This window comes from Oncorhynchus clarkii, chromosome 6, assembly GCF_045791955.1.
Source record: "Oncorhynchus clarkii lewisi isolate Uvic-CL-2024 chromosome 6, UVic_Ocla_1.0, whole genome shotgun sequence".
Lineage (NCBI taxonomy): Eukaryota > Metazoa > Chordata > Actinopteri > Salmoniformes > Salmonidae > Oncorhynchus > Oncorhynchus clarkii.
The window spans coordinates 27,932,222-27,952,612 of NC_092152.1; the positions used below are offsets into that span (position 1 = coordinate 27,932,222).

General features: G+C 42.9%; 1 protein-coding gene across 2 annotated transcripts; it reads right to left on the reverse strand.

Annotated features, from left to right (window-relative positions):
- Positions 1-2,267: 2,267 nt before the first annotated feature.
- On the reverse strand, positions 2,268-18,280 carry LOC139410900 (glutamine--fructose-6-phosphate aminotransferase [isomerizing] 1-like). 2 transcript variants are annotated; one of them, XM_071156554.1, is made up of 19 exons: positions 18,207-18,280; positions 15,580-15,687; positions 15,136-15,243; positions 14,836-14,961; positions 14,623-14,681; positions 14,375-14,509; positions 14,221-14,282; positions 14,030-14,109; positions 13,818-13,932; positions 13,478-13,641; positions 12,216-12,311; positions 11,931-12,028; positions 11,621-11,741; positions 11,170-11,327; positions 7,107-7,221; positions 6,283-6,410; positions 5,550-5,717; positions 4,873-5,034; positions 2,268-4,749 (listed from the first exon to the last, which is right to left on the reverse strand). In XM_071156554.1, exons 1-19 carry the CDS (start codon positions 18,211-18,213, stop codon positions 4,705-4,707), a joined length of 2,055 nt encoding a protein of 684 aa, XP_071012655.1. In that variant the 5' UTR covers positions 18,214-18,280; the 3' UTR covers positions 2,268-4,704. The 2 variants fall into 2 exon arrangements, with proteins under 2 accessions (XP_071012655.1, XP_071012654.1); XM_071156553.1 differs by having other exon boundaries at positions 13,478-13,701; positions 18,207-18,262.
- Between the last annotated feature and the right edge of the window lie 2,111 nt (positions 18,281-20,391).

Sequence of the window (20,391 nt, forward strand, 5' to 3'; positions counted from 1 at the left end):
TCTAAAGAGATTAGTAGACTTACCTCACATTTCATAAAGCCACCCTCTTATTCCCGAATCCCACCCAGCTGGGTCATAGTCATGTTCCAAACTCATTCTGGAAGACATCCACATGCCATTATTAGTGGACCTATTTCAGTGCCTCTTTTAAAAATGTTCAAAACTAAAAGCATACAAAAGAGAAACATTACATTTACCAGCTGGTTAGACATCACTGAAGCAATATGTTTTTTGAATACCTTGCTCCTAATGTTGTTAAGGATGTTGGAGTCACTGGGTTCACCAACTATGCACCATTTATTAACAGTGCACAGACTGTACCTCCCTGCCTCAATCATAGAAAACAATTAATAAATGTGTTTCGCGGCTAACAGCATCCAGATGTTCATATGTTGAATTATGTCACATCTACAAATGGAGTGAGCTATCTAGGAAAATATTAGACATCATCTAATCTGCAGGAAATTTGGAAGGGCTGGAGGAAAGGCGTGCCAGTATTAATTATACATTACATAATTGTGTTTTGGGCATATAGTGGGAGGGATATAGGGGGACATTTGGACCAAATAAAACAATTGTTCACTTGAATCCTCAAACTGAGGAATAAATATATACCAAATATGACCATGTATTAACCAAATAACTCAGAACAAACAACCTATAGACACAAGGCTTTGGTTGATTTAAATGGTATATAGAATATGATCCTTTATGTCCCTAGATCACAGAGAAAGGAAATATAATGCTCAGCTGCTTTCATTGACCCCTTCCATAGCAGCCAAACACAATGCAAGAAATGTCTTGGCAGAAGTTGCACACTTTCCACTCCTTATTTCTTCCAAGCCATTATGACATAGTGTTCAAATTCACTGTGTCGTCCTAAGGAGGCCAGCCCTCATCCATCTATAAAGCACGGTTAACGCTGTATCTGGTGGCCCATCACACTGGATTCAACAGAAGGCAAATAATAACTCAAGAACATTACGACCCAGTAAATCCAGTAGAAAGCATCTGGTTATTCTTTCTGGGATCTAAATGACAGTCAAGTATTCTTCAATTGCGATAAAAGTCAACCGATTACTGCTATAAGACAAAATGCTCCGTTAAACTCCTTAGTTGAACACACCCAGTCAGTAAACTGATAGTAGGCGTCAACAGTAAACACACAACAAAAGCTGTCAATGGACTATACAATAGTCTTCATAATGAGCAGAAGAAATTAGTGCAGATGGATGAAATGAGGCAAGGAGAGGAAGCCACTTTAAACTGTTGAGATGCACCCTTGGCTAGGTGTGGCAGCTGCAGCAGCTGTTGATAGTTATTCAAGATCAGAGGTAATTGCACTGTTTGCCACTATATTAGAAGCCTTGCCCTTGTGAGTTTATAATGAGGACTGATAAACCCAGAGAATTGAACACTTCAGCAAAAAATGACGCTATGACACTGAAATGGTGCGTAACAACAAAGGACGTTTACAACGCCTGCTGTCGTCTTTTTGACAGTGAAAGAACTTAAAGGACTAAAACATATTTTCAACAATGTTCACTGTGCTTAGAGGATTTAGACTTTTTGGCTGTGTGTATAAGGCTATGGTTGCCTTTAGTGATTGCACAACTCCTGCACTTGAGGCCATTTTAGCACTAAGCCAATGCAATGAAACAATTCTGGAGGCTGCTCTTGTTTTTACCAACTGTTGTGCATGTTTTCTTTCAGCCATACTGAAGTTCAACACAGCCTTTAGGTTGATGCTGTCAGTTGTCATTTCTCATCAGGACATAAATGTGTGTTCAAGTGTCAATGAGCGCTGTTATACCTCCAAGGCTATTGGTTCCAAAACTGGCCAAACTGAGAAGGACTTCAAGACCACCCAATCAATTCTGCAGGCTTGTCTAACTCTTTGTCAGTGCTCCCTGTCAGTTTTCTCAGCCATATTGGCTTTCAACAGATGCATTGCACCAGGTGTCTCCGCCATGTTGGTTCTACGGGGGTACGTGAGACCAATGTTCTTCACCATCAGGACTCTCACTGGATACTTTGAAGAGGCACTTGCCTTCAGTTGGGACTTGATTCATTGCTTCAAGGAAGTGCTCTTCTCTCAGCAGTTCCTCCTAAAGAAAACACTCCTGTTTCTGTCCCAGTTGGCTCTTTGCATCTTTACCTGACCACTTTGTCTTGAATGAATATCGTTTTAATGACTTTTCCTCCAGTAAAGTAACTTGAGTAATGCTTTTCTTTTAACATCCTTAAGGAACTGTGCATCCTAGGACTATTGCTTCAACTTCCCTTCAAGTGTTTATTGTATTTTCAACTGGCATATTAACTATTAAAATGTTTCCTTAATTCTTAGTTGAATCATTGTCCAACTGCATATTTGGAAATCTTGGCAAGTTACAGTATTTGCCATAATGGCAATTTTATGGATGAGATAGGGACATTAATCCATAAGCATAATTGAGTACTTAATCCTACTGTACACTGTCAAAGCCCATTTTAAAAAGACAGTGAAAGTAAAGTACTAGACACTATTGTAACTGTCATAATAGTGCCCCACAAGTTTCCAACAGATGTTCAAGGGGCTGAGTGTTAGTGCAGTGGCCTTGTCCATACTTCGAGTCTGAGCCTGTCAAAGGCCTGCATTTTTTCTAGTTACTAAAGCACCTCCAGTGTAAAACATGGTCTTTGCTAGGATCTTTCAACGTAGGCAGATACAAAGGGCTAAATGTAATAATGCAAAGACGGGTAACTCTTTACTTGGGGAAACCCCCTTTTCAGGTAATTAAGGCCTGATTGCAAGATCTTAAGGTGAACTACAAATAAGCAAAGAACCTGTCTGGAGTTGTCAGTGACCCTTTTGCATTCAAACCAGCACACTGCTTTACTCCTTGGCTTTTAACGACACATTTGGGAGAGCCCACAGCTGACATGTTAAGTTCTAAAACAGCAGCTACATAGTCAAACAGGCTTACTGCATTGCTCTGTAGGTGTCTTGTAGGCAGAGCACTTACAAACCCCTATCAACAGCATCTCTAACACCACACCTTTGTTTACTCAAAGCTAAATGAACATAGCATGGTGTTTTGTTGACAGCATAACCCATAGTACAGAGACCTCTTGAACATAAGTTGCTGTATACAAAAACATTAAATTGAAAGGAAAACCATGGTCCCAATATTGCAATCAAATTGGTATGGTGGCAGGGCATGGGTCGACAAAACGTTGGTGCAGATTACGCTCATCAGCAACTCCATTTCTCTTGTAAAAGGAGTTGAGTTATTGTAAAACAGACCCAAAATGAGCCCGGGCAACAAAGCAACAACAACAAAAAAAAGGGCCAAAAGAACAGAAGAGTTGAATATTGCTAAACTGTCATCAAGTCACAATGCTAGTAACATATGCCTAGAGAGTAAATGTTGATCATTGGTCCACTAGTCTTCATTGTCCATCTTCAGGAAATTGATTGGGTAAATGATTAAATTGTCACTTAGAATTTTACTGACTCATGATTATGCCAGGACAGTCAATTATTCAGACGACCAACTTGGTTTAAGCAAGAGTTTAACCCTCCTATATGTCTGTCAAACCAATGATTCAAAACAAATAGGTGCACAGTAGTGAACACAAGCAAGTCTGTAGCAAGTTTCATATTGCCCTTAACACCTTCAAAACTTGTATAGGAGACAAATTCTATTGATTTGTCATCATGGTATTTTGAGTATAACAATGGAGTTCTCAATAGTCTCTGGAACAGGTTAGTAGACTAAAGCATGACTTACGACACCTTGGAAGCACTTCAGATGTAGTCAGGCCTATAGCTCAAACATTTAAAGCACCCATGCTTTAAATCAATCACTGATTTATTAGACAATGTACTTAATGAAAATCACATTTATCATTTACATCCTTGAGCCTCCATTGGCCCTTGAAATGCTAAGTCTGATCGTGTGGGCATGTATATATCTGATTGGCTGGTCTAGAGCCCACCCCTTACCCAGATAAACAGTAATTGCTCTATTATCAATCAGATCATGTGGGTAAAAGGTTCCAGCGCACTTGTACAAGCTGAAATTCGAGGCATTATTTCCCAAAAAGGGTGTTTTCATTTTCACAATGTGTCATTTCTACCTGTGTTAAAGAAGTGACTTAACTGCACTGCCCCTTTAATAATTTACTCAACACACAAGAGTAACAGATAAACATTTCAAAACGACAGATGTTTCTCTAGCTGCCAAAGAAAACGGATCTCAACAGACCAAATTATTGCACCAATGAAACGCCAAAAGAACCAGTAACTTCAGTAATATTTTCATGTGCAGACTCTTGACAACAGCTGAATTAAATGTAAAACCAGCAGCGAGTATCCAACATTTAAGTTATGAGCACTGTTGTGTATCATCCAAAATGGATACAGCTCAGTCTTTTCTTCAGTTGGATCATTAACTGCCTACAGTCCAGTAACCCATGGTAGCACCCAAATGCCAACGTTTACTGCCAACCCTTCCAACCACCACTGACCCCCCCCCCCCCCCCCCCCAAAAAAAAAAATCATATCTATGATATAACAATGTCTTCAGATGTGTGTTTTGAGAAAAGAGACAGATACAGTACATGTTTAGTGTACCAGTAACAATTGCATTAAAAAGAGCCATGACACACAAAACAGGAACGTTTCTGAAATGGGTTTTTGGATCTTCAAAAGGACGCGTTTCACTCTACAGTCACAGACTTGGCCAGGTTCCTTGGGCAATCCACCTGTATTCGGAGAGAAGAGGCAGACATTTCTACATTTACCAAGAAACAACAACCCTAAGAAATTAGCTCCCCATTATGAATGCCTACAGTAAGAACCCAACTCAGTGACAGTTCAGTACTCACGTCAAAGCCCCTGAGCACAGCCAGGTGGAAGGAGAGCAGCTGCAGGGGGATGACACTCAGGATGCCCTGCAGACAGTCCACACAGTGCGGCACTTTGATGGTGCGGCTCGAGCTCTTGGCAGTCTCGTAGTCATCTTTGTCACAGATCACGATGGGTCGGCCCTGTAAACCAAACAAAAGGCATTATGCTTCCAGCACAACATTGTCATAACCTTTAACCTGGAGTTGTGTTGAAATGTGAAACTTTGGTCCTTCCTTGAATAATAGCTTTGTTGACTCATGTCTCAAACCCAAAGCTTAGGTCCACATCTGTGGTAGATTAGTGAGAGTGGTGATGTCATGTAGAAAATAACTCCTCCCTTGCACTTTGTGGTGAATGTGAGGACCATTTGATATTACTGCATTGTGAAAACAAATCTAATGTGTAAAGTATGTGTGCATGAAGCACTTAATATCCATGTCTTGGAGTTGTTATATTTATTTTTTAACCTGGGAGGTAGGTGGTGGTCACTACAACAACTAGCAGACATATCACTACCAGAAAACAAAATGTTTATTGAAAGTGAGTTTAACAACCAGATAACGTCACTGGCAATGGTTTACTGTGGTTCCAACCTTTCAACAGTTAATGGGGTGGAAAGCTAAATGGTGTTGAGATATCGTGCGTCAGTTCTTACCGCGCGGGCCACCACCTGCTGCAGTGCATTCTGACACTTGGTGTAGGTGTGGTCTCTCATGATGATCATGATGACGGGCATGAGTTTGTCGACTAGGGCCAGAGGCCCGTGCTTCAGCTCCCCGGCCAGGATGCCCTCTGAGTGCATGTATGTGATCTCCTTGATTTTCTGGAGAGAGCGACACACCCAACACCTCATTCAGATAGGAAACCAAATTCCCATACACATTCAGGGACACACAACCACAATCAGAAAAACACCATGCCAACACGACATAAGTTGAGTATGTATATCTTATCTTCTTAAATTCTAAAGGGAACAGTAGACTGGCCAGGGAACACTAGATCAGATCCAGGAACACAGCACCCTGACCCAACACTGTGTGCCTCAGATACTGGAGGATTGGCAGTCAACAGAACTTGAAGAATCCCTAAATAGTGTGGAGTGTGGTTGCAATTATGCAGAGAGACATTTCTAAATCAGTCTAATTAGTTGCTGTGATTAAAAACACAATTCCAGCAGGCTAGATAGACTCCATTAGGTCTTGCGTGAGGCTGAGGCAGAACAATTATTGTGGGCTATTGGAAAGTGAAACGACTCTGGGCCAATCTTCTCCTGAAGTATCTTAACACACGGATCATAATCTCATTTAGGAGTGGAGATTCCTGTAGAATACAGTTCTGAAGAGACAACGTTAGTTTCAGGAGGCGGAGATCGAGGTGGGCATGCTGACCAGTGCTCCCTCCAGGCAGGTGGCATAGTGGTAGCCTCGGCCCATGATGAGAACACTCTTCTGCTGGTACAGCTCTGCTGCCAGCCTCTGGATCTCATCATCCAGACTAAGCACCTCCTTTATCAGATCTGACACAAGAAGGGGGAAGGAGGAGCAGCAGATAAACAGAGATAGTGAGACAGGTACAAAGAGGAAAACAATGAGTAATCTTAGTCCAAGGTTATGAAATGAGATACCCCTACAAAATATTCCTCTTCAATTGGTCGGTACATTTGGGAGAACAACATGTCAGAAAATCAATTTCAGGATGAAAGACAATACAGTAACACCCATCCTATTACAGTTCAGCAGACCAATGTTAACAGGTCCTGGAGACTGGGGTCAATGGGGGGGTTGGGTCAAGGAGAGGAGAGGAGGGAGAACATTTAACATAAGGCTTTGGGTCCAGAGGAGTGTGCCAGGGCAAACAGTCAGGACAGACCCAGCTGCCGAAGCCTCCTCCCTCCCCACTGTACACTCGTTCCCTCTCTAAGGATACCACCACAGCACAGTCATTGCATTAGCTCTCTGACAATGCATATTGTTCAAACAAAAACAGCCCAGTTGGAGCAATATGACAGTTCGAGGAGGCCCGCTACAGGCCTCCGCTTTCCCATCCCTCGCTCTGGCTGCGCTGACTGTGACCATTACTTACTGCGGTCTATACTACAGTAGGTCAGTGTGTCGAATAATCTACACATCCCTTTGAGCATCACATACAAAGGTTTATGGTCATTAACAGCACAGTGCAATGTCTTGGTAGATGTGTGTAGGGTCTGGTCTACCTGGCAGAACTCTCAGGCCCTGGATGATCTCACGTCGCCGTGGCTGCATGGAAATCCTGTCGTCGCACATCAACAGCGCAAACATGATCAGAGCCACAAATTGACTGGTGTAGGCCTGCAAAACAACAGACACAGCCAGACATAATGCATGCTTAATGCTCCAGCAAGAAGCAGACAGTACAGAACACAGAGGTCCCAGGTGTCTCCTAGATGCTCTTCTCTCTTCTGGTTCTAAACAAAAGGAATCATAGTCTTCCCTCTCTCCATCCTGGGCCAGAGACAGCAGAACCCTTCATTTAGCAAAGGGCCTGGGTTGTCTGATCCCAAGGTTACTTTGCAGTACAGTTATTGGAGAAGCAGAGTCTTGTCCGGCTGCTCTGGTTGCCAGCTCCACAGTAATAATGTGCAACAGATTAGAAGTGGAGCAGCTGGGCTGCAGGATGGGCTGGACACAGATCAGGCGTCTATTGCAGGACAGGAGAGGGGAGAGCTAGCACAGTCTTATGAGGACACGATCTGGCAACAATACAGATGAACACATCCCCTGACAATAAGACACTAGGGCAGGAGGTAGCCTAGCAGTTAGAGTTTGACAGTCACCGAAAGGTCGCTAGTTTGAGTCCCAGAGCCAACAATGTGAAACATCTGTCTATGCGCCCTTGAGCAAGGCACTTAACCCTAATTGCTCCAGGGCCACCGTTTATAAAATGGCAGACCTTGGCCGTAATCCCACGCCCGAGGGTGTCTAAGGGGGAGTTGGGATCTGCAAAACAAATACATTTCAATTGCACAAGTATAAGCCCCCACCAAATTATTATTACTAGCAAAACAGCACAGAAACTGTCGGCCCCAACTACAGTAGAAGTAGAACCATGATGCATGATGCATTTTTCATAACAATCGGTAATCTGCATTTTTGGACACTGATCATGGCCGATTACATTGCACTCCACGAGGAGACTGCATGGCAGGCTGACTACCTGTTATGCGAGTGCAGCAAGAATCCAAGGTAAGTTGCTAGCTAGCATTAAACGTATCTTATAAAAAAACAATCAATCTTAACATAAATCACTAGTTAACTACACATGGTTGATGATATTACTAGTTTATCTAGCTTGTCCTGCGTTGTATATAATCGATGCGGTGCCTGTTAATTTATCAATGAATCTTAGCCTACTTCGCCAAAGGGGTGATTTAACAAGCGCATTCGCGAAAAAAGCACTGTCGTTACACCAATGTGTACCTAACCATAAACATCAATGCCTTTCTTTAAAATCAATACACAAGTATATATTTTTAAACCTGCATATTTATTTAATATTGCCTGCTAACATGAATTTATTTAACTAGGAAAATTGTGTCACTTCTCTTGCGTTCATTGCACACAGAGTCAGGGTATAAGCAACAGTTTGGGCCGCCTGGCTCGTTGCGAACTAATTTGCCAGAATTTTACGTAATTATGACAGAACATTGAAAGTTGTGCAATGTAACAGGAATATTTAAGACATATGGATGCCACCGGTTAGATAAAATACGGAACCGTTCCGTATTTTACTGAAAGAATAAATGTTTCGTTTTCGAAATGATAGTTTCCAGATTTGACCATATTAATGACCTAAGGCTCGTATTTCTGTGTTTTATGTTATAATTAGGTCTATGACTTGATATTTGATAGAGCAGTCTGAAAGAGCGGTGGTAGGCAGCAGCAGGCTTCTAAGAATGAATTCAAACAGCACTTTCGTGTGTTTGCCAGCAGCTCTTCGCTGTGCTTCAAGTATTGAGCTGTTTATGACTTGAAGCCTATCAACTCCCGAGATTAGGCTGGTGTAACCGATGTGAAATGTCTAGCTAGTTAGCGGGGTGCGCGCTAACAGCGTTTCAATCGGGACGTCACTCGCTCTGAGACCTTGAAGTAGTTGTTCCCCTTTGCTCTGCAAGGGCCACAGCTCTTGTGGAGCGATGGGTAACGATGCTTCGAGGGTGGCTGTTGTTGATGTGTTCCTGGTTCGAGCCCAGGTAGGGGCAAGGAGAGGGACGAATGCTATACTGTTACACTGGCAATACTAAAGTGCATATAAGAACATCCAATAGTCAAAGGTATATGAAATACAAATGGTATAGGAGAGAAATAGTCCTATAATTCCTATAATAACTACAACCTAAAACGTCTTACCTGGGAATATTGAAGACTCATGTTAAAAGGAATCACCAGCTTTCATATGTTCTCATGTTCTGAGCAAGGAACTTAAACGTCAGCTTTCTTACATGGCACATATTGCACTTTTACTTTCTTGAAACCAAATTTAACATGTTTCATTAAATATTTGAGGTTCAATTGATGTATTATATTAAGTTAAAATAAGTGTTCATTCAGTATTGTTGTAATTGTTATTATTACAAATAAATAAAAATAAATAAAATCGGCATCGGCTTTTTCTGGTCCTCCAATAATCTGTATCGGCGTTGAAAAATCATAATCAGCCAACCTCTAGTTTCTGTACAGCACTTTGTGACATCAGCTGACGTAAGAAGGGCTGTATAAATAAATTTGATTGATCTAAAGCCAAAGGCATGGTTGTAAAACCGTCACACAGCTATTTTCCTTGACAGCACTGGAACCACAGTCCCTCACAACTGACAGTCCTAGCCATCCACTCAGATTTGTGGCAGTGCATTTAATCCGGTTAAAACCATCACTCCATCCAGAATGTCAAGAGGACAGAGGCGCACGCTAGCCTGTGAAAACACTGACGAAACCATGTCCCTGAGAGGCCTCAAATGTGCCACACATCCTCCTCAGGCAATACGGCATGATGAGCAGTTAATTTTTTTAATTTTTTATATAAGGGTACAAGCATGCACCAGGTTCAATTCAGACAAAGACCACAGATGGCTCTCATTTGCTTACATTCCCTCCCTCAATATCTATTGTTTGGCTAAGGGGGAGAAGCGTATTCAAGATGTGGTGCCGTCTCAACTCCAGCAATCCCCTTCATTCTCCCTGACCTTGTTTAGCAGGCATAGTTGTGGAGAGCCCCAATTCTGAAAACAAGACAGGCATCACCAGAGTCATCCAGTTTAATGTCCCCAGGAAGGTTAATCTGAATAATATTATGAAACGATACAAAACGGAGTCAGCAGGAGCGTGTATTGAGCAGAGGGTGAAATACATAATGTCCTCTGATGTGCTGTGCGTGGGCCAGACAAGCAGTAAAGGACAGCGTCTTTGAGGCGTGCTCACCAGGCTTTCTGCGCTGTGCCGGGGCCTTGGAGCTGCCGGAGGGTCCCCGAGCCAAGCCCGAGAGCTAGAGCAGGGAGGGACCGGACTCTACTACCACCCCCCCACTGCTGCTGAGTGGAACTCACTCCAGTCATCTGCAACCCCACTCTGGCAATCTGTAGGATCCGTGCTCATAGTAGAGGGAAACCGTGGATCCTTACTTTTTACAAGAATAAAGATGAGATTAGGCACTATGGGTTCTGTGTAGAGCAGTGGAATATAGCAATTTAAATAACCTCTCTTACAAAGGGATCCAGACACTAATTTCAGATGAAGTTCTCTAATTTCAAGGGAGAGAGGGGTTAACACATGTTCTATGTATTCAAATTAGCACCCAAGTGCTTCAGGGTTTGCCTTAACTATACAGATTCCACCAGCAAAGCATATTGGCGCGAACCTCATGTCCTTGTAATAATAAGTATACACGGGTGATTATATAGACCAAGCCAAAGTGAAACTGCCTCTGGAGTTTGTAACGCCGCTCCGCCTAATTAGGAAGGAGACCATTCCATTCATCTCCAACAACCCTACTGCAGCCTGACCAACTGAAACACTCTGGAGAGGGATAGGAGGAATTCCCCCGCCCTAATAGGCTATCCTGAAGGGAATTTTTCCCACCCACCACAGAAGTAAAAGAAGTTGAGAAAACAGAGTATGGTGAATGGAAGGTCTCCTGTTCCAACAGCTGAGTGTCTATAGGACAGTACACTACGCGAGTCAGTATGGGAAAATAATCAGTCAGGAGAAGTGCTACACAGAGCAGCAGCGAGCCGGTCCCCTCACCTTGGTGCTGGCCACTCCTATCTCTGGGCCAGCGTTGATGTGCACCCCACAGTCTGTCTCTCTGGAGATGGAGCTGCCCACTGTGTTGGTGACGCCCACCGTCAGGGCTCCTCTCTCCTTACAGTAGCGCAGGGCCATCAGGCTGTCTGCTGTCTCACCTGCACACAAAAGGTAGCAATGCAAATCAGCACTCAGGATAGATACTGGAACAGGTTGGACTATGTGTATATACTGAATACAATATCAGATTTTATAGGCCGCAATAACTGATATCATCAGGTCTTTACGTTCAGCATCAATACATGAAGAGCGAAAGCAATTGCTTTGTGTGCATTGTCATTGGGCTGAGCATGTACTTGTACGAGACATTGCTGAAGCTGTATTGTGTGGGGAAATGAGTACAGACAAAGAAGCAATGTTCAGGTCCTTGAGGAGATAGCGATCCTCCCACCTGATTGGCTGATGAAGAAGCAGACGTCGTCACGGAACACTGGTGTGTTTCTATCCAGGAAGTCGCTGGCCAGCTCCACCATAACAGGCAGCTCTGTCAACTCCTCCAGTACCTGGCGAGTCTGTGGGGAAAGATCCGCACTGGATCACACATGACATCCAGACTGAAAAACATGTTTCCATGTACAAACCAGAGTAAGAACTTACTCGTGTCCTTGTTTTTCCTATCTTGGAGCCTTAGGCTCCAGTTGACTCCATTTTATGCTGGTGATATCATTCCTGCCTTATAGAAAAGGCCATCAGTTACTCACCGCCACCCCAGCATGGTAGCTGGTTCCACAGGCGATGAGGATGAGCCGTCGACACCTCTGGATCTCTTTAATGTGATCCTTCAGTCCACCCAGGGTTACTAAGGATACAAACAATCACAATACAGTAATCATGTCCCTTTTCTTGGTATGTATTCAGATCAATATAGATCATGAGGACACCACCTTGATGGGTATAATGGCAGACATGAGAGGGGCATGGTGTGCATTGTGCAGTAAATTGGAGTGTTTTGTGACTTGACTATTACACAGGAAAGGTCATCTCACCTGTGTTGTCATTGAAGTTGACCCTTCCTCTCATGGTGTTGACCACAGACTCTGGCTGTTCAAAGATCTCCTTCTGCATAAAGGAGCTGTAGTTCCCTGAAAAATGTTCCAAAAAAACATTAGATCAGAGTCCTCAACAACATCACTTAAAGCCTGTTGACTTTGCATTTTTATAAAGTGTTAGGCATTTTGTAAAGGTTACTGTTGACGCATAATTACTACTAAAAGGAAGCCAGTCTGGAAAACATGTTGTTTCGTGCTCTAATTCAGTCTTTTATTGCTGTTGGGAGGTAAATAACACAGGAGATAAATGACAGGAATGATCTGGCTCTTTAATACAGACATTTATCTGGCATGTCTTGACTAAATAAAATAAGCAAGAGCCTACAGGGAGATTGTGGTTTCCTCATACGGCCCTTTGTGACAATGAAATACGAGAGGGTTTTGCAGCCCACCTCTGCGGAGACAGAAATTTAGGTCATATGAATTAAGTTTATTTCAGCAGAGCTCCTGGAATGAAGGCTGAGGAGAGAGCGATGGAGGCAGAGGCTTTAATGATAGGACCACAAAGGCTTGTCTCCTAAAACTGACTGGTAGTGTATTAGCACCCTCTGCTGGAGACATGGGGAGCAGCAAGCTCAATATAAAGTCCTGCTAATGACCCAGGTCAGACTCTACATTGGTGATTGATGTGATCACTATGCTGGGGCCAGGGTGTCTGAGCCCCTAAAGTACCTTTGATGTCAGCCAGGCAACCCCATAAACACCTGGCTGTGTACGTGTGTGTGTGTGTGTGTGTGTGTGTGCGCGCGCAGGGATTGATATTAAAAGGTGTGCCTGTGGCTGCCACTCAGCCAAGGCGGAGAAAATATGATTATGCTCCATTTTTCAAGCACTGCCGTCGTTATTGACCAATTACAGTAGAAAATGTAGCCTACATGGTGATACGGCAACAAGTGCGTCCAACAGCAGGACCAGCTAACATGCCCACTCCAGCTAGCTAACATTATCAGTTTACAGAGTCACGTTTAACAATAAAAAGTATTATTTAAGAATTAGTTTTTTTAAATGAATAATTCCTGTTGCATTATGCCGCCCCCAGTAAATATGACCCTTGTATAGTTATTCTGACTGTATTGACAATGATAATCAGCAATTCCAGCCATTCTTGGGTTCTCAAAGTCCTAGTAGCACCATCAACATCTTTACAGAGGGTTGACCCATGACAGTGCTGTACCCCCAGCCCTTACCCTCCCCCTCACCCTTCATGATCTGCTGCAGCTCCATCTGCAGGGTCTGGATGGCGCGGGCAGGGTGGTCTCCGGCTGTACGCTTGATGCGGTGGATGGTGAGCCGTCCGGCCGTCACTGCTGCCACGTCATCATCCTCCAGGAAGATCACACGGTTGGTGTGCTCAATCACCGCGCTGCCAGGACAACGGAGCAACAGTGAATCCAAGTTAATGATGTTGTTAAGTCCCACTTTCCTAGGAGAAAACATTCACCAAACAATTGTCTAGACTGATTCTAAAAGTACAGTTTATCTAACGTTGCATGAGTGGGATATGAGTAATATAGAGAACAACAAGGTGAGGAGTCTGACCTGGCATCAGAGGCAAAGTAGTACTCCACAGACTTCTTTTCCTCAGCAAAGAGCGTGTGGCAGGTGTCCTGCTCCATCCTGGGCAGGGTGGGACAGCCCTTCTTGTCCTTACCAGCTGGGGAGATACAGTAGTGTACTAGACATAAAACAGCTCCCGGCTGCTCATATTCCATTCTGACTCACTGATAGAGAGCAGTTAACTAATAACTTACATGATCGGTACAGGATAGGAATGTGATCTGTGGACAGCTTGTGGTCACTTTTCACCCCAATAAGCAAAGGACCTCCCCTCCTGTTTACATATAAACAAGTACAATGATTACATAAAATTAAAAGATGCATGTTTAATGGATATTATTCCTTTACAACTCAAGGAGTACGTAGAAATGCAGTAGCAGTGTACCGGGTGCCTACAGCCTCTCCTGGGTAATGGACACTCTTGAAGACCAGGACAAACGCTCCTTCCTAGGAGACCAGATAAAACCATGTTAATCACAAGACAGGTCAGAGGGCCTTGTTTCTGGACAGTTCTGCTCTGTAGATGAACAGGCTCCTACCAGCTGCTGGGTCACTCTCTCCACCAGAGTAGCAAAGCTGAGGTCTTCACTCTCACGGTTGTCATACATGTACTTTACCAGCTTGGCAATGGTCTCTGTGTCCGTCTCAGACTCAAACTCATAACCCTTGCTCTCCTGTGAAATGTGAGAGAGTCAGTCATGGAAGTCTGATAACTCTCGCTGATAGCCTTGGCTAATGAAAGAAACCGACTGCCTTGGGAAAAATGTTGAAATGTTGCTTTGCTCACCAGGAATTTCTGCAGGTCTTTGTAGTTTGTGATAATTCCATTATGAATGACAATGAACTCTTAAAAAAATAAAATACACATATACACTTTAATAAATGTTCCTCTCTATATAGTCAGTCAACGTGAGACCACTACATCTAGCAGAATGTGATGCCTATATAGGAAAGAGGCCCTAATAGTCCTACAAGTTTAAGAAATGTCTATGGTACTGACCGTTGCTCTTGTCAGACCTTTGTGGGTGGCTGTTGACAGGGCTGGGGGCACCATGGGTAGCCCAGCGAGTGTGGGCGATGCCAAGGTGGACATCAAACTCCACATCCATGTCCATGTCCTGCTGCTCTGTGGGACCAACACAAACACTGTTGAAAGGCAAGCCTCATAAAATCAACTGATATGTGCCCAACATAAAGTAGGTTTGAGTCATTGGTATTGTAGATATTATATTTATTTATGTACAATCCACTTATCTACTCAGTAAACATCCTTACTGCTGACAACGGGTGTAAGTCTTACTTGTGAGCTCATCGTCAAGAGCCTTCACTTTTCCGGACTGCTTGATCAGCTGAATAGACCGGGCATTGGCCTCCCATTCCTTGCTGTTCCCTCCATCAATTCCAACACCTGGTAAAAATAGTCTTATTGCTACAGAGTACACAAATATGCCTCTGTTGTGTGATTTTGTAGTGGTTATCTTACACATGCTACAGTTTGATAGCAGACAGAGCATCAATGTAAGCGTGATTAGATTGTATGCCCTTGTCTTGAGCAGGTCTGTCAGTGAGGCCAATGGACATTCATTGTTCTTAATGTTAGGAGAGAGAACAAAAACATGACTCCTGTAGATAAGCAGAATAACTGACGCCTGCCGACAGGCCTACAGTGAGAGGGAAAGGCAGCTAATTAACATGCAGACAGACCAATGTAGACAGTGTGTTGAGACAAGCTGTCTCATCTCACCGGCAGAGTCATAGCCACGGTACTCCAGACGAAGCAGGCCTTTGAGGAGGATCTCCAGGATCTCCCGGCGAGTCCGTGGCACATGGTAGTTCAGATAGGCAAAGATTCCTGACAGAAGGAAGGAACAGGGAGACAGATTTCAACTAGGAAGTCAAACAATGATTTGCAACAAAGGAATTTCACTACAACTCTTTTAAGGGATTAAGTGAACAAATCCTAATAGTGGGTATTACCGTTTGCTTTTGGTGGTCTGTGATTAGGTCAATAGAGACCAAATAAAGCATGCATGCTTTCTGTTCATATATGCCGGTTGTGTCAGAAACGCTGAAGGTTCCATTGGCTAGCTAGCCTAACTGATGTAATCTGCAGGCAGTTCAATTATTGGCTCACTACAATTCACAGCAACAGCTTCCCCAAGGATTTCTACACGTGAAAAGTTTCAAACGTTAACACAAGTAAAACATTTAAAAATACTCTGGTGCCATTTATCATCATATAGGAATTGGAAACAATGGTTCTGTGTGTAACTACAGAGTAGTTCACACACCCATCTGTTCCTGAGGGCACAGCCTGTCCTGGATGTTATCTGCAGTTTTTAAATGAAACATTGAAGTCACCTTGAGAAATGGACAGTGGGAGACACAGTGGAACAGGGTGTTCTAGTGTTGGGGCAATATGCTGACAAAAGGATCAGGTGCTCTAGGCTATGCTTTTGTGCAATTCAGAAGTCATCTGAGAAGAATGATACCAAATGAAAACAGTGCCATTTATTACAGACATGCCTGGCTGAACAGAGGTTGGCCTACATACCATCACCACCTGGTATGGCAACTGCTCGGCCTCCAACCGCAAGGCTCTAGAGGGTAGTGCGGACAGCCCAGTACATCACTGGGGCCAAGCTTCCTGCCATCCAGGATCTATATACCAGGCAGTGTCAGAGGAAGGCCCTAAAAACTGCCAAAGACTCCAGCCACTCTAGTCATAGACTGTTCTCTCTGCTACCACACGGCAAGCGGTACCGGAGCGCCAAGTCTAGGTCCAAAAGGCTTCTACCCCAAGCCATAAGACTCCTGAACAGCTAACCAAATGGATACCCAGACTGTTGCATTGACCCCCCTCCCCCCAGGTTTACTTTGCTGCTACTCTCGGTTTATTATCTATGCAGTCACTTTAACTCTACCTAAATGTACATATTACCTCAACTAACCTGTGCCCCTGCACATTGACTCTGTACCGGTACCCCCTGTATATAGCATCGCTACTGTTATTTTATTGTTGTTCTTTAACATTTTATTTAGCCATTTTTAAAATTTCAGCTTATTTAGTAAATACTTTCTTCACACTTATTTTTTCTTAACTGCATTGTTGGTTAAGGGCTTGTAAGTAAGAATTTCACTGTAAGGTCTACCAACACCTGTTGTATTCCGCACATGTGACCAATACAATTTGATAAGCCTATTCGTGCCCAATTTCCTGTGCCCTGCCCCATTTTCTTCATGACAACCATCAATCACCCACATAAGCTCACAAATAGAACAATGGCATAAAGTGGGCAAGCCAACATGGGGGCAAACAAGGCTCAGCTTTGTTCAGAACGAGGGTTAAACAGACTAGGAAAAATAAGGCTCTCGTAAAAATCTCAGTGCATGTCAGCATTACCACCATTATTTCCTCAGGAATTAGCCTGCAGCAGTTCAGTATAAGGAGCATCTATTTGGGGAATTTTTCTAACGGAGGCGACAGTGTCTGATAGTACTATGAACTCCATTAGTAGAAGAGACAAAGTTCCCACCACCCTTAAAAAAGCGAATCATCCACACTATTTATACTGGTTCTGGCTGGCTTTTCAAAACAGAGCTGGGCGCTTCAGGAACTTGTTGTAGAGTCAGCAGATGAGAGATGAGGGGAGAACTAATCCATCACTATTCTAATATTCAGACACTGACAGGTTAAAAAAAGTAAACACAGCTTCCCATCATTTTAAATCCCCCTACCTCATTCGAATCGATGTGGAATAATCACTGTCTATCATCATTACCAGTAGTGGTCTATATTCTAGCAAGGAATGAAACTTTGCGCAGTGCGTGCGTTCTGTCAGTCCTGTAGCAAGCTAGTATGTAACCTTGATGAAAAGAAGGGTAGTTTGCCAATGGTCGCTAATGAATCCAAGTATAGAGTATAACGTGACATACGGTAACATCAATGACAGGAATTATGGAGCGATAAACTGTCAATCAAGTAGCTAGCTGGCTAGTTAACGTTAGCTAGCTACGCTAAGTTAGCTAGGTACTTATTGGAAATGGGTGTGTAGCACACGGTTTATACACATCAAAACGCTTAGTCGCCCTCAAGATAATTTGTCTGATAACATTGTTAGCTATAAAACATCTGATCCAGTCAATTTACAAGTTCACTTAAAATATATGAACTCAATAATTTGATGTTAGTAATTTGTTTTGTCTGGCAAACAAACTAAGCTCTCTTTCTTTAGATGGAAGCTCAGCTGTCTGACTGAAAACATTGACATCTCCCCAAAACCAGTTCTGTGTTAATCTCACAAATTGCATGTGTAAACCGTTGCAAATGTACACCTATTTAATTTATTATATCTAGCTAACATTACTTACCACACATGTCAGCGCTTCTCTTGCAAACCAGCTATTTTACACCAGGCTCAGCTCAGTTCCTCATCTGATGAGTCAGATGGTCCCGCCCCTTTAAATCCATTGAATGGGATCCAAGTAGCCTCAGCAGGCTTCCCTTATTGGTGCAACGGCTGTCAATCCCGAATTTTACCCCCGACGCACTCACGTAGCAGCAGGATGGAGATAGGATATCCATGGGCGCGAGTGAGGAGATGGAAAGTATTTCTCCCCAAAATCTCACCAGAAGGAACAGATTGATGGTTTCAGCCATGCTATTCTCATTTTCCTTATATTGTTTACCTAACAAGCATCAGGTGACTATTTTTCGGAATACTCAATTTATTAGTTTGTTCTTGTATGAAGACCTATTTTGTTTACAAAAAAAAAAGACTGAAAGCTGTATTTACTTTTTATGTATACAGTAACTAAGATACTGTTTTAAAGGGCATACAAGTCTGCTCTGATTTTACATGGGTATTGTTCTATTTAGTTATTAATGCTTATTTCCAAGTGAAAAAGGTCTTAGGAACATGTATATGTAAAATGTTTTACATATACAGTGCCTTGCGAAAGTATTCGGCCCCCTTGAACTTTGCGACCTTTTGCCACATTTCAGGCTTCAAACATAAAGATATAAAACTGTATTATTTTGTGAAGAATCAACAACAAGTGGGACACAATCATGAAGTGGAACGACATTTATTGGATATTTCAAACTGAAAAATTGGGCGTGCAAAATTATTCAGCTCCCTTAAGTTAATACTTTGTAGCGCCACCTTTTGCTGCGATTACAGCTGTAAGTCGCTTGGGGTATGTCTCTATCAGTTTTGCACATCGAGAGACTGACATTTTTTCCCATTCCTCCTTGCAAAACAGCTCGAGCTCAGTGAGGTTGGATGGAGAGCATTTGTGAACAGCAGTTTTCAGTTCTTTCCACAGATTCTCGATTGGATTCAGGTCTGGACTTTGACTTGGCCATTCTAACACCTGGATATGTTTATTTTTGAACCATTCCATTGTAGATTTTGCTTTATGTTTTGGATCATTGTCTTGTTGGAAGACAAATCTCCGTCCCAGTCTAAGGTCTTTTGCAGACTCCATCAGGTTTTCTTCCAGAATGGTCCTCCATCCATCTTCCCATCAATTTTAACCATCTTCCCTGTCCCTGCTGAAGAAAAGCAGGCCCAAACCATGATGCTGCCACCACCATGTTTGACAGTGGGGATGGGATGTTCAGCTGTGTTGCTTTTACGCCAAACATAACGTCTTGCATTGTTGCCAAAAAGTTCAATTTTGGTTTCATCTGACCAGAGCACCTTCTTCCACATGTTTGGTGTGTCTCCCAGGTGGCTTGTGGCAAACTTTAAACAACACTTTTTATGGATATCTTTAAGAAATGGCTTTCTTCTTGCCACTCTTCCATAAAGGCCAGATTTGTGCAATATACGACTGATTGTTGTCCTATGGACAGAGTCTCCCAACTCAGCTGTAGATCTCTGCAGTTCATCCAGAGTGATCATGGGCCTCTTGGCTGCATCTCTGATCAGTCTTCTCCTTGTATGAGCTGAAAGTTTAGAGGGACGGCCAGGTCTTGGTAGATTTGCAGTGGTCTGATACTCCTTCCATTTCAATATTATCGCTTGCACAGTGCTCCTTGGGATGTTTAAAGCTTGGGAAATCTTTTTGTATCCAAATCCGGCTTTAAACTTCTTCACAACAGTATCTCGGACCTGCCTGGTGTGTTCCTTGTTCTTCATGATGCTCTCTGCGCTTTTAACGGACCTCTGAGACTATCACAGTGCAGGTGCATTTATATGGAGACTTGATTACACACAGGTGGATTGTATTTATCATCATTAGTCATTTAGGTCAACATTGGATCATTCAGAGATCCTCACTGAACTTCTGGAGAGAGTTTATTGCACTGAAAGTAAAGGGGCTGAATAATTTTGCACGCCCAATTTTTCAGTTTTTGATTTGTTAAAAAAGTTTGAAATATCCAATAAATGTCGTTCCACTTCATGATTGTGTCCCACTTGTTGTTGATTCTTCACAAACAAATACAGTTTTATATCTTTATGTTTGAAGCCTGAAATGTGGCAAAAGGTCGCAAAGTTCAAGGGGGCCGAATACTTTCGCAAGGCACTGTACATGTTCCTAAGACCTT